General features: G+C 46.1%; 1 protein-coding gene across 1 annotated transcript in view; it reads left to right on the top strand.

Annotated features, from left to right (window-relative positions):
• Positions 1–12,261: 12,261 nt before the first annotated feature.
• LOC132120911 (protein FAM170B-like) overlaps positions 12,262–17,023 on the top strand; it is a gene marked incomplete at its 5' end in the record, with an annotated part of 41,067 nt that continues 36,305 nt past the window's right edge. The window contains one exon of the mRNA XM_059530134.1: positions 12,262–12,381. Within this exon, the coding sequence (XP_059386117.1) occupies positions 12,262–12,381 (120 nt within the window). The remainder of the gene's footprint in view (positions 12,382–17,023) is intronic.

Here is a 17,023-nt window from a genome sequence, read left to right as displayed (position 1 = left end):
AAAGCACCACAACAGACACTACAACCCCAGAAAGCACCACTACAGGTATTACAACAACAGAAAGCACCACAACACCAGAGACCACAACAAACACAACAACTCCAGAAAGTACCACTACAGGTACCACAACAACCGAGACCACAACAGATATTACAACAACAGAAAGAACCACCACAGGCACCACAACAGCAGAGACACCAACAGACACTACAACACTAGAAAGCACAACTACAGGTATCACAAAAAAAGAAAGCACCACAACCGGGACCACAACAGACAGTACAACACCAGAAAGCACCACTACAGGTACCACAACACCAGAAAGCACCACAACAGCCGAGACCACAAGAGACACTACAACACTAGAAAGCACCATTACAGGTATCACAACAACAGAAAGCACCACAACCGTGACCCCAACAGACACTACAACACCAGAAAACATCATTACAGGTACTACAATAACAGAAAGCACAAAAACTGAGACCACAACAGACACAACAACTCCAGAAAGCACCACTACAGGTACCACAACAGCTGAGACCACAACAGACACTACAAAAATAGAAAGCACCACTACAGGTACCACAACAGCAGATACCACAGCAGACACTACAAAACTAGATATCACCACAACTGACACTACAACACCAGAAAGCACCACTACAGGAAATACAACAACAGAGAGCACAAAAACCGAGACCACAACAGACACAATAACTCCAGAAAGCACCACTACAGGTACCACAACAACCGAGACCACAACAGACACTTCAACACCAGAAAGCACCACTACAGGTACTACAGCAACAGAAAGCACAACAACCGAGACCAAAACAGACACGACAACTCCAGAAAGCACCACTACAGGTACCACAACAGCCGAGACCACAACAGACACTCCAATAACAGAAAGCACAACCACAGGTACCATGACACCAGAAAGCACCACAACATCAGAGACCACAACAGACACTACAACACTAGGAAGCACCACTACAAGTAGCACAACAACAGAAAGCACCACAACCGAGACCACAACAACACCAGAAAGTGTCACTACAGTAAGCACAACAGCTGAGGCCACAACAGACACTACAACACCAGAAAGCACCACTACAGCTACTACAACAACAGAAAGCACAACAACTGAGACCACAACAGTCACAACAACTCCAGAAAGTACCACTACAGGTACCACAAAAACCGAGACCACAACAGATATTACAACAACAGAAAGAACCACCACAGGCACCACAACAGCAGAGACACCAACAGACACTACAACACTAGAAAGCACAACTACAGGTATCACAACAAAAGAAAGCACCACAACCGGGACCACAACAGACAGTACAACACCAGAAAGCACCACTACAGGTACCACAACACCAGAAAACACCACAACAGCAGAGACCACAAGAGACACTACAACACTAGAAAGCACCACTACAGGTATCACAACAACAGAAAGCACCACAACAGACACTACAACACCAGAAAACACCATTACAGGTACTACTACAACAGAAAGCACAAAAACCGAGACCACAACAACTCCAGAAAGCACCACTACAGGAAATACAACAACAGAAAGCACAAAAACCGAGACCACAACAGACACAACAACTCCAGAAAGCACAACTACAGGTACCACAACAACCGAGACCACAACAACTCCAGAAAGCACCATTACAGGTACCACAACAACCGAGACCACAACAACTCCAGAAAGCACCACTACAGGTACTACAGCAACAGAAAGCACAACAGCCGAGACCAAAACAGACACAACAACTCCAGAAAGCACAACCACAGGTACCATAACACCAGAAAGCACCACAACATCAGAGACCACAACAGACACTACAACACTAGAAAGCACCACTACAAATAGCACAACAACAGAAAGCACAACAACCGAGACCACAACAGACACATCAACACCAGAAAGTGTCACTACAGTTACCACAACAGCTGAGACCACAACAGACACTACAACAATAGAAAGCACAACCACAGGTACCACAACAACAGAAAGCACCACGACTGAGACCACAACAGACACTGCAACACCAAAAAGCACCACTACAGGTATCACAACAACAGAAAGCACAAAAACCGAGACCACAACAGACTCTTCAACACCAGAAAGCACCACTAAAGGTACTACAGCAACAGAAAGCACAACAACCGAGACCACAACAGACACAACAACTCCAGAAAGCACCACTACAGGTACTACAACAGACAATACAACAACAGAAAGCACAACCACAGGTACCATAACACCAGAAAGCACCACAACATCAGAGACCACAAAAGACACTACAACACTAGAAAGCACCACTACAAGTAGCATAACAACAGAAAGCACAACATCCGAGACCAAAACAGACACAACGACTCCAGAAAGCACCACTACAGGTACCACAACAGCCGAGACCACAACAGACACTCCAACAACAGAAAGCACAACCACAGGTACCATAACACCAGAAAGCACCACAACATCAGAGACCACAAAAGACACTACAACACTAGAAAGCACCACTACAAGTAGCATAACAACAGAAAGCACCACAACCGAGACCCCAGCAGACACTACAACACCAGAAAGCACCACTACAGGTACTACAAGAGAAAGCACAACAACCGAGACCACAACAGACACAGCAACACCAGAAAGTGTCACTACAGTTACCACAACAGCTGAGACCACAACAGACACTACAACAATAGAAAGCACAACCACAGGTGCTACAACAACAGAAAGCACAACTGCTGAGACCACAACAGACACTACAACACCAGAAAGCACCACTACAGGTACTACAAGAGAAAGCACAACAACCGAGACCACAATAGACACTACAACACCAGAAAGCACTACTACAGGTGCCAAAACAATCGAGACTACAACAGAAACTACAACAATAGAAAGCACCACCACAGGTACCACAACAACAGAAAGAAGCACAACCGAGGCCACAACAGACACTACAACAACTGAAAGCACAACCACAGGTACCACAAAAACAGAAAGCATCACAACAGCTGAGAGCACAACAGACACTAAAACATTAGAAAGCACAACTAAAGGTATCACAACAACAGAAAGCACCACAACCGAGACGACATCAGACACTACAACACCAGAAAGCACCACTATAGGTACTACAACAACAGAAAGCACAACAACCGAGACCACAAAAGACACTTCAACAACAGAAAGCACCACTACAGGTACCACAAAAGCCGAGACCACAACAGACACTACAACAACAGAAAGCACCACCACAGGTACCACAACACCAGAAAGCACCACAACAGCAGAGACCACAAGAGACACTACAACACTAGAAAGCACCATTACAGGTACTACAACAACAGAAAGCACAACAACTGAGACCACAACAGACACAACAACTCCAGAAAGTACCACTACAAGTACCACAACAGCCGAGGCCACAACAGGCACTTCAACAACAGAAAGCACCACTACAGGTACCACAAAAGCCGAGACCACAACAGACACTACAACAATAGAAAGCACCAACACAGGTACCACAACACTGGAAAACATCACAACAGCAGAGATCACAACCGACACTACAACAACAGAAAGCACCACCAAAGGTACAACAACAGCCGAGACCACAGCAGACACTCAAACAACTGAAAGCACAACCCCAGGTACCACAATAACAGAAAGCACCACAACAGACACTACAACACCACAAAGCACCACTACAGGTACTACAACAACAGAAAGCACAACTGCTGAGACCACAAGAGACACTACAACATCAGAAAGAACCACTATAGGTACCACAACTGCTGAGAGCACAACAGACACTACAACAACAACAGAAAGTTCCACCACAGGTACCACAACAGTCGAGACTACAACAGACAATACAACAATAGAAAGCACCACCACAGGTACCACAACAACAGAAAGCATCAAAACCGAGACCACAACAGACACTAAAACACCAGAAAGCACCACTACATGGACTACAACAACAGAAACCACCACAACCGAGACCACAACAGGCACTACAACACCTGAAGGCACCAATACAGGTACTACAACAACAGAGACCCCAACAGACACAACAACACCAGACATTACCACTACAGGTAGCTCAACAGTCGAGACTACAACAGAAACTACAACAATAGAAAGCACCACCACAGGTACCACAACAACAGAAAGCACCACAACCGAGACAACAGCAGACACTACAACACTAGAAAGCACCACTACAGGTTTCACAACAAAAGAAAGCAGCCCAACCGAGGCCACAACAGACACCACAACACCAGAAAGCACCAACACAGGTACCACAACACCAGAGAGCACCACATCCGAGACCACAACAGACACAACAACACCAGAAAGTGTCACTACAGTTAGCACAACAGCTGAGACCACAACAGACACTACAACACCAGAAAGCACCACTACAGGTGCTACAACAACAGAAAGCACAACTGCTGAGACCACAACAGACAATACAACACCACAAAGCACCACTACAGGTACTACTGCTGAGACCACAACAGACACTACAACAACAGAAAGCACCACCACAGGTACCACAACAGTCGAGACTACAACAGACAGTACAACAATAGAAAGCACCACCACAGGTACCACAACAACAGAAAGCACAACAACCGAGTCCACAACAGACACTACAACACCAGAAAGCACTACTAAATGGGCTACAACAACAGAAACCACCACAACCGAGACCACAACAGACACTACAACATCAGAAAGTACCACTAGAGGTACCTCAACAGCCGAGACCACAACAGACACTACAACACCTGAAAGCACAACCACAGGTACCACAATAACAGAAAGCATCACAACAGCCGAGACCACAACAGACACTACAACATTAGAAAGCACCACCAGAGGTACAACAACAGTAGAAAGCACCACAACCGACGCCACAGCAGACACTACAACACCAGAAACCACCACTACAGGTTCCACAACTGCCGAGACCACAACAGACACAACAAGAACAGAAAGCACCACCACAGGTACCACAACAACAGAAACTACCACTTCAGATACCACAACACCCGTGACCACAACAGACACTATAACAACTGAAAGCACCACTACAGGTACTACTGCTGAGACCATAACAGACACTACAACAACAGAAAGCACCACCACAGGTACCACAACAGTCGAGACTACAACAGACAGTACAACAATAGAAAACACCACCACAGGTACTACAACAACAGAAAGCACCACAAACGAGTCCACAACAGACACTACAACACCAGAAAGAACCACTAAATGGGCTGCAACAACAGAAACCACCACAACCGAGACCTCAACAGACACTTCAACACCAGAAAGCACAACTACAGGTACTACAACAACAGAAAGCACAACAACAGAGATCACAACAGACACAACAACAGCAGAAAGCACCACTACAGATACCACAACACCCGAGACCACAACAGACACTATAACAACTGAAAGCACAACGCCAGGTACCACAATAACAGAAAGCCCCACAACAGACACTACAACACCACAAAGCACCACTACAGGTACTACTGCTGAGACCACTACAGACACTACAACACCAGAAAGCACCACTACAGGTGCCACAACAGTCGCGACTACAACAGAAACTACAACAACAGAAAGCACCACTACAGGTACCACAACCGAGGCAAGAACAGACACTACAACACCAGAAAGCACCACTACAGGTATCACAACAATAGAAAGCAGCACAACCGAGGCCACAACAGATACCACAACACCAGAAAGCACTACTACTGGTATCACAACAACAGACAGCACCACAACCGAGACCACAACAGACAATCCAACTCCAGAAAGTACCACTACAGGTGCCACAACAGTCGAGACTACAACAGAAACTACAACAATAGAAAGCACCACCACAGGTACCACAACAACAGAAAGCACCACAACCGAGACAACAACAGACACTACAACAATAGAAAGCACCACTACAGGTATCACAACAAAAGAAAGCAGCACAACCGAGGCCACAACAGACACCACAACACCTGAAAGCACCACCACAGGTACCACAACACCAGAGAGCACCACATCCGAGACAATAACAGACACTACAACACTAGAAAGCACCACTACAGGTATCACAAGAACAGAGGGGACCACAACCGAGACCACAACAGACATTACAACAAAAGAAAGCACCACCACAGGTACCACAACACCAGAGAGCACCACAATAGGAAAGGCCTCAACAGACACTACAACAACAGAAAGCATAACAACCGAGACCAAAACAGACACTACAACATCAGAAAGTACCACTACAGGTACCCCAACAGCCGAGACCTCAACAGACACTACAACAATTGAAAGCACAACCACAGGTACCACAATAACAGAAAGCATCACAACAGCCGAGACCACTACAGACACTACAACATTAGAAACCACCACCACAGGCACCACAAAACAAGAAAGCACAACAACAGAAAGCACGACAACAGACATTTCAACAACAGAAATCACCACTACAGGTACCACAACAGCTGACACCTCAACAGACGCTTCAACAACAGATAGCACCACCACAGGTAGCACATCACTAGCAAGCACCACAACCGGGGCCACAGCAGACACTACAACACCAGAAACCACCACTACAGGTTCCACAACAGCCGAGACAACAACAGACACTACAAGAACAGAAAGCACCACTACAGGTTCTACAAAAGCCGAGACCACAACAGACACTACAACAACAGAAAGCACCACAACTGAGACCACAACAGACACAACAACTCCAGAAAGTACCACTACAGGTACCACGACAGCCGAGACCAAAACAGACACTACAACAACAGAAAGCACCACCAAAGGTACAACAAGAGCCGAGACCACTAAAGGTACTACAACAACAGAAAGCACCACAACCGAGACCACAACAGACACTACAACATCAGAAAGCACCACTACAGGTCCTAAAACAGCCGAGACCATAACAGACACTACAACAACAGAAAGCACCACCAGAGGTACCACAACACCAGAAAGCACCACAACAGCAGAGACCACAACAGACACTACAACAACAGAAAGCACCACAAAAGGTACAAACACAGCCGAGACAACTACAGGTACTACAACAACAGAAAGCACACCAACCGAGATCACAACAGACACCACAACATCAGAAAGTACCACTAGAGGTACCTCAACAGCCGAGACCACAACAGACACTACAACAACTGAAAGCACAACCACAGGTACCAGAATAACAGAAAGCATCACAACAGCTGAGACCACAACAGACATTACAACATTAGAAAGCACCACCAGAGGTACCACAACAACAGAAACCACCACAACCGAGACCACAACAGACACTTCAACACCAGAAAGCACAACTACAGGTACTACAACAACAGAAAGCACAAAAACAGAGACCAAAACAGACACAACAACAGCAGAAAGCACCACTACAGATACCAAAACACCCGAGACCACAACAGACACTATAACAACTGAAAGCACAACCCCAGGTACCACAATAACAGAAAGCACCACAACAGACACTACAACACAACAAAGCACCACTACAGGTACTACTGCTGAGACCACAACAGACACTACAACAACAGAAAGCACCACCACAGGTACCACAACAGTCGAGACTACAACAGACAGTACAACAATAGAAAGCACCACCACAGGTACCACAACAACAGAAAGCACCACAACCGAGTCCACAACAGACACTACAACACCAGAAAGCACCACTACATGGACTACAACAACAGAAACCACCACAACTGAGACCACAACAGACACTTCAACACCAGAAAGCACAACTACAGGTACTACAACAACAGAAAGCACAACAACAGAGACCACAACAGACACAACAACCGCAGAAAGCACCACTACAGATACCACAACACCTGAGACCACAACAGACACTATAACAACTGAAAGCACAACCCTAGGTACCACAATAACAGAAATCACCACAACAGACACCACAACACCACAAAGCACCACTACAGGTACTACTGCTGAGACCACTACAGAAACTATAACACCAGAAAGCACCACTACAGGTGTCACAACAGTCGCGACTACAACAGAAACTACAACAATAGAAAGCACCACTACAGGTACCACAACAACAGAAAGCACCACAACCGAGACAACAACAGACACTACAACACTAGAAAGCACCACTACAGGTATCACTAGAACAGAAAGCAGCACAACCGAGGCCACAACAGACACCACAACACCAGAAAGCACTACTACTGGTATCACAACAACAGACAGCACCACAACCGAGACCACAACAGACACTACCACTCCAGAAAGTACCACCACAGGTACCACAATAGCAGAAAGCACCACAACCGAGACCACAACATACACAACAACATCAGAAAGTACCATTACAGGTACCTCAACAGCCGAGACCACAACAGACACTACACCAACTGAAAGCTCAACCACAGGTACCACAACACCAGAAACCACAACATCAGAAAGCACGACAACAGACATTACAACAACAGAAAGCACCACTACAGGTACCACAACAGCCGAGACCACAACAGACACTACAACAACACAAAGCACCACCACAGGTACCACAACTCTAGAAAGCACCACAACCGAGGCCACTACAGACACTACAACACCAGAAAGCACCACTACAAGTTCCACAACTGCCGAGACCAAAACAGACACTACAACGACAGAAAGCACCACCACAGGTGCCACAACAACAGAAAGCATAACTACAGATACCACAACACCCGAGACTACAACAGACACTACAACAATAGAAAGCACCACCACAGCTACCAAAACAAAAGAAAGCACCACAACCGAGAGCACAACAGACACTAAAACACCAGAAAGCACCACTACAGGTCCTACAACAGCCGAGACCACAACAGACACTACTACTACAGAAAGCACCACCACAGGTACCACCACACTAGAAAGCACCACAACCGAGACCACAACAGACACTACAACACCAGAAAGCACCAGTACAAGTGCCACAACAGTCGACACTACAACAGAAACTACAACAACAGAAAGCACACCAACCGAGACCACAACAGACACTACAACATCAGAAAGCACCACTACAGGTACCACAACTGCTGGGACCACAACAGACACTACAACAACAGAAAGCACCACTACAGGTACTACAACTGCTGAGACCACAACAGACACTACAACAATAGAAAGCACCACCACAGGTAACACAACAGTCGAGACTACAACAGACAGTACAACAATAGAAAGCACCACCACAGGTACCACATCAACAGAAAGCACCAAAACCGAGACCACAACAGACACTACAACACCAGAAAGCAGCACTACATGGACTACAACAACAGAAACCACCAAAACCAAGACCACAACAGACACAACAACACCAGAAAGTACCACTACAGAAACCACAACAGCTGAGTCCACAATAGACACTACATCAACAGAAAGCACCACGACCGTGGCCACTACAGACACTACAACACCAGAAAGCACCACTACAGGTATCACTACAACAGAAAGCAGCACAACCGAGGCCACAACAAACACCACAACACCAGAAAGCACTACTACTGGTATCACAACAACAGAAAGCACCACAACCGAGACCACAACAGACACTACAACACCGGAAAGTACCACTACAAGTACCAAAACACCAGAAAGCACAACAACAGAGAGCACGACAACAGATATTACTACAACAGAAAGCACCACTACAGGTACCACAACAGCCGAGACCACAACAGACACTACAACAACAGATAGCACCACCACAGGTACCACTACACTAGAAAGCACCACAACCGAGGCCACTACACACACTACAACACCAGAAAGCACCACTACAAGTTCCACAACTGCCGAGACCACAACAGACACTACAACAACAGAAAGCACCACCACAGGTACCACAACAACAGAAAGCACCACTACAGATACCACAACACCAGAGACTACAACAGACACTACAACAATAGAGAGCACCACCAAAGGTACCACAACACTAGAAAGCCCCACAACCGAGACCACAACAGACACTACAACACAAGAAAGCACCCCTACAGGTGCCACAACAGTCGACACTACAACAATAGAAAGCACAACCACAGGTACAACATCAACAGAAAGCACCACAACTGAGACAACAACAGACAGTACAACACTAGAAAGCACCACTACAGGTATCACTACAACAGAAAGCAACACAACCGAGGCCACAACAGACACCACAATTCCAGAAAGCACTACTACTGGTATCACAACAACTGAAAGCACCACAACCGAGACAACAACAGACTCTACAACACCAGAAAGCACCACTACAGGTACTACAACAACAGAAAGCACAACAACCGAGAACACAACAGACACAACAACTCCAGAAAGTACTACTACAGGTACCACAACAGCTGAGACCACAACAGACACTACAACAACAGAAAGTACCACAACCGAGAGCACAACAGACACAACAACATCAGAAAGTACCACTAGAGGTACCTCAACAGCCGAGACCACAACAGACACTACAACAAATGAAAGCACAACCACAGACACCACAATAACAGAAAGCATCACAACAGCCGAGACCACAACAGACACTACAACACCAGAAAGCACCACTACAGTTACCACAACAGTCGAGACTACAACAGAAACTACAACAACAGAAAGCACACCAACCGAGACCACAACAGACACAACAACACCAGAAAGTACCACTACAGGAACCACAACAGCTGAGTCCACAATAGACACTACATCAACAGAAAGCACCACTACAGGTGCCAAAACAGTCGAGACTACAACAGAAACTACAACAATAGAAAGCACAACCACAGGTACAACATCAACAGAAAGCACCACAACTGAGACAACAACAGACACTACAACACTAGAAAGCACCACTAAAGGTATCACTACAACAGAAAGCAGCACAACCGAAGCCACAACAAAGACCACAACACCAGAAAGCACTACTACTGGTATCACAACAACAGAAAGCACCACAACCGAGACCACAACAGACACTACCACACCGGAAAGTACCACTACAGGTACTACAACAACAGAAAGCACAACAACCGAGACCACAAAAGACACTACAACATCAGAAAGTACCACTAGAGGTACCTCAACAGCCGAGACCACAACAGACACTACATCAACTGAAAGCACAACCACAGGTACCATAATAACAGAAAGCATCAAGACAGCCGAGACAACAACAGACACTACAACATTAGAAAGCACCACCACAGGTACCACAACACCTGAAAGCACAACAACAGAAAGCATGACAACAGATATTACTACAACAGAAAGCACCACTACAGGTACCACAACAGCCAAAACCACAACAGACACTACAACAACAGATAGCACCACCACAGGTACCACTACACTAGAAAGCACAACAACCGAGGCTACTACACACACTACAACACCAGAAAGCACCACTACAAGTTCCACAACTGCCGAGACCACAACAGACACTACAACAACAGAAAGCCCCACCACAGGTACCACAACAACAGAAAGCACCATTACAGATACCACAACACCAGAGACTACAACAGACACTACAACAATAGAGAGCACCACCACAGGTACCACAACACTAGAAAGCACCACAACCGAGACCACAACAGACACTACAACACCAGAAAGCACCACTACAGGTGCCACAACAGTCGACACTACAACAGAAACTACAACAACAGAAAGCACACCAACTGAGACCACAACAGACACTACAACATCAGAAAGCACCACTACAGGCACCACAACTGCTGAGACCACAAGAGACACTACAACAACAGAAGGCACCACGACCGAGGCCTCTACAGACACTACAACACCAGAAAGCACCACTACAGGTGTGACAACAGTCAAGACTACAACAGAAACTACAACAACAGAAAGCACCACCAGAGGTACCACAACAACAGAAAGCAGCACAACCGAGGCCACAACAGACACCACAATTCCAGAAAGCACTACTACTGGTATCACAACAACAGAAAGCACCACAACCGAGACAACAACAGACTCTACAACACCAGAAAGCACCACTACAGGTACTACAACAACAGAAAGCACAACAACCGAGACCACAACAGAAACAACAACTCCAGAAAGTACTACTACAGGTACCACAACAGCTGAGACCACAACAGACACTACAAAAACAGAAAGTACCACCACAGGTACCACAACACCAGAAAGCACCACAACCGATGGCACAACAGACACAACAACATCAGAAAGTACCACTAGAGGTACCTCAACAGCCGAGACCACAACAGACATTACAACAACTGAAAGCTCAACCACAGGAACCACAATAACAGAAAGCATCACAACAGCCGAGACCACAACAGACACTACAACACCGGAAAGTACCACTACAGGTACTACAACAACAGAAAGCACAACAACCGAGACCACAACAGACACTACAACATCAGAAAGTACCACTACAGGTACTACAACAACAGAAAGCACAACAACCCAGACCACAACAGACACTAAAACATCAGAAAGTACCACTAGAGGTACCTCAACAGCCAAGACCACAACAGACACTACAACATTAGAAAGCACCACCACAGGTACCACAACAACAGAAAGCACCACAACCGAGACAACAACAGACTCTACAACACCAGAAAGCACCACTACAGGTACTACAACAACAGAAAGCACAAGAACCGAGACCACAACAGACACAACAACTCCAGAAAGTACTACTACAGGTACCACACCAGCTGAAACCACAACAGACACTACAACAACAGAAAGCACAACAACTGAGACCACAACAGACACTACAACATCAGAAAGTACCACTAGAGGTACCTCAACAGCAGAGACCACAACAGACACAAAAACAACTGAAAGCACAACCACAGGTACCACAATAACAGAAAGCATCACAACAGCTGAGACCACAACAGACACTACAACACCAGAAAGCACCACTACAGTTACCACTACAGCTGAGTCCACAATAGACACTACATCAACAGAAAGCACCATGACCGTGGCCGCTACAGACACTACAACACCAGAAAGCACCACTACAGGTGCCACAACAGTCGATACTACAACAGAAACTACAACAATAGGAAGCACAACCACAGGTACAACATCAACAGAAAGCACCACAACTGAGACAACAACAGACACTACAACACTAGAAAGCACCACTACAGGTATCGCTACAACAGAAAGCAGCACAACCGAAGCCACAACAAAGACCACAACACCAGAAAGCACTACTACTGGTATCACAACAACAGAAAGCACCACAACCGAGACCACAACAGACACTACAACACCGGAAAGTACCACTACAGGTACTACAACAACAGAAAGTACCACAACAACCGATACCACAACAGACACTACAACATCAGAAAGTACCACTAGAGGTACCTCAACAGCCGAGACCACAACAGACACTACAACAACTGAAAGCACAACCACAGGTACCACAATAACAGAAATCATCACAACAGCCGAGACCACAACAGACACTACAACATTAGAAAGCACCACCACAGGTACCATAACACCAGAAAGCACAACAACAGAAAGCACGACAACAGATATTACTACAACAGAAAGCGCCACTACAGGTACCACAACTGCCGAGACCACAACAGACACTACAACAACAGAAAGCACCACCACAGGTACCACAACAACAGAAAGCACCACTACAGATACCACAACACCAGAGACTACAACAGACACTACAACAATAGAGAGCACCACCACAGGTACCACAACACTAGAAAGCACCACAACCGAGACCACAACAGACACTACAACACCAGAAAGCACCACTACAGTTGCCACAACAGTCGACACTACAACAGACACTACAACATCAGAAAGCACCACTACAGGCACCACAACTGCTGAGACCACAAGAGACACTACAACAACAGAAAGCACCACGACCGAGGACACTACAGACACTACAACACCAGAAAGCACCACTACAGGTGCCACAACAGTCAAGACTACAACAGAAACTACAACAACAGAAAGCACCACCACAGGTACCACAACAACAGAAAGTAGCACAACCGAGGCCACAACAGACACCCCAATTCCGGAAAGCACTACTACTGGTATCACAACAACAGAAAGCACCACAACCGAGACAACAACAGACTCTACAACACCAGAAAGCACCACTAGAGGTACTACAACAGCAGAAAGCACAACAACCGAGACCACAACAGACACAACAACTCCAGAAAGTACTACTACAGGTACCACAACAGCTGAGACCAAAACAGACACCACAACAACAGAAAGTACCACCACAGGTAGCACAACACCAGATAGCACCACAACCGAGAGCACAACAGACACTACAACACTGGAAAGCACAACTACTGGTATCACTACAACAGAAAGCAGCACAACCGAGGCCAAAACTGACACCACAACACCAGGAAGCACTACTACTGGTACCACAACACCAGAAAGCATTACAAGTTCCACAACTGCCGAGACCACAACAGATACTACAACAACAGAAAGCACCACCACAGGTACCACAACAACAGAAAGTACCACAACAGTTACCACAACACCCGAGACTACAACAGAGACTACAACAATAGAAAACACTACCACAGCTACCACAACAACAGAAAGCACCACAACCGAGAGCACAACAGACACTACAACACCAGAAAGCACCACTATAGGTCCTACAACAGCAGAGACCACAACAGACACTACTACAACAGAAAGCATCACCACAGGTACCACAACACTAGAAAGCACCACAACCGAGACCACAACAGACACTACAACACCAGAAAGCACCAGTACAGGTGCCACAACAGTCGAGACCACAAAAGAAACTACAACAACAGAAAGCACACCAACCGAGACCACAACAGACACTACAACATCAGAAATCACCACTACAGGTACCACAACTGCTGAGACCACAACAGACACTTCAACAACAGAAAGCACCACTACAGGTACCACAACAGCTGAGACCATAATAGACACTACAACAACAGAAAGCACAACGACCGAGACCACTACAGACACTACAACACCAGAAAGCACCATTACAGGTTCCACAACAGTTGAGACTACAACAGAAACCACAACAACAGAAAGCACCACAACCGAGACAACAACAGACACTACAACACTAGAAAGCACAACTACAGGTATCCCAACAACAGAAAGCAGCACAGCCGAGACCACAACAAACACAACAACACCAGAAAGCACTACTACTGGTATCACAACAACAGAAAGCACTACAAGTCCCACAACAGCCGAGACTACAACAGAAACTACAACAATAGAAAGCACCACCACAGGTACCACAACAACAGAAAGCACCACAACCGAGACAACAACAGACACTACAACACTAAAAAGCACCACTACAGGTATCACAACAACAGAAAGCAGCACAACCGAGGCCACAACAGACACCACAACACCAGAAAGCACTACTACTGGTATCACAACAAAAGAAAGCACCACAACTGAGACCACAACAGACACTACAACACCAGAAAGCACCACTACAGGTACTACAAATACAGAAAGCACAACAACCGAGACCACAACAGACACAACAACTCCAGAAAGTACCACTACAGGTACCACAACAGCTGAGACCACAACAGACACTACAACACTGGAAAGCACAACTACTGGTATCACTACAACAGAAAGCAGCACAACCGAGGCCAAAACTGACACCACAACACCAGGAAGCACTACTACTGGTACCACAACACCAGAAAGCATTACAAGTTCCACAACTGCCGAGACCACAACAGATACTACAACAACAGAAAGCACCACCACAGGTACCACAACAACAGAAAGTACCACAACAGTTACCACAACACCCGAGACTACAACAGAGACTACAACAATAGAAAACACTACCACAGCTACCACAACAACAGAAAGCACCACAACCGAGAGCACAACAGACACTACAACACCAGAAAGCACCACTATAGGTCCTACAACAGCAGAGACCACAACAGACACTACTACAACAGAAAGCATCACCACAGGTACCACAACACTAGAAAGCACCACAACCGAGACCACAACAGACACTACAATACCAGAAAGCACCAGTACAGGTGCCACAACAGTCGAGACCACAAAAGAAACTACAACAACAGAAAGCACACCAACCGAGACCACAACAGACACTACAACATCAGAAATCACCACTACAGGTACCACAACTGCTGAGACCACAACAGACACTTCAACAACAGAAAGCACCACTACAGGTACCACAACAGCTGAGACCATAATAGACACTACAACAACAGAAAGCACAACGACCGAGACCACTACAGACACTACAACACCAGAAAGCACCATTACAGGTTCCACAACAGTTGAGACTACAACAGAAACCACAACAACAGAAAGCACCACAACCGAGACAACAACAGACACTACAACACTAGAAAGCACAACTACAGGTATCCCAACAACAGAAAGCAGCACAGCCGAGACCACAACAAACACAACAACACCAGAAAGCACTACTACTGGTATCACAACAACAGAAAGCACTACAAGTCCCACAACAGCCGAGACTACAACAGAAACTACAACAATAGAAAGCACCACCACAGGTACCACAACAACAGAAAGCACCACAACCGAGACAACAACAGACACTACAACACTAAAAAGCACCACTACAGGTATCACAACAACAGAAAGCAGCACAACCGAGGCCACAACAGACACCACAACACCAGAAAGCACTACTACTGGTATCACAACAAAAGAAAGCACCACAACTGAGACCACAACAGACACTACAACACCAGAAAGCACCACTACAGGTACTACAAATACAGAAAGCACAACAACCGAGACCAC

The sequence above is a fragment of the Carassius carassius genome, chromosome 39 (genome assembly GCF_963082965.1).
Source record: "Carassius carassius chromosome 39, fCarCar2.1, whole genome shotgun sequence".
Lineage (NCBI taxonomy): Eukaryota > Metazoa > Chordata > Actinopteri > Cypriniformes > Cyprinidae > Carassius > Carassius carassius.
Note: the sequence above shows the minus strand (reverse complement) of the source record. Positions and strands in the feature narration are given on the sequence as shown.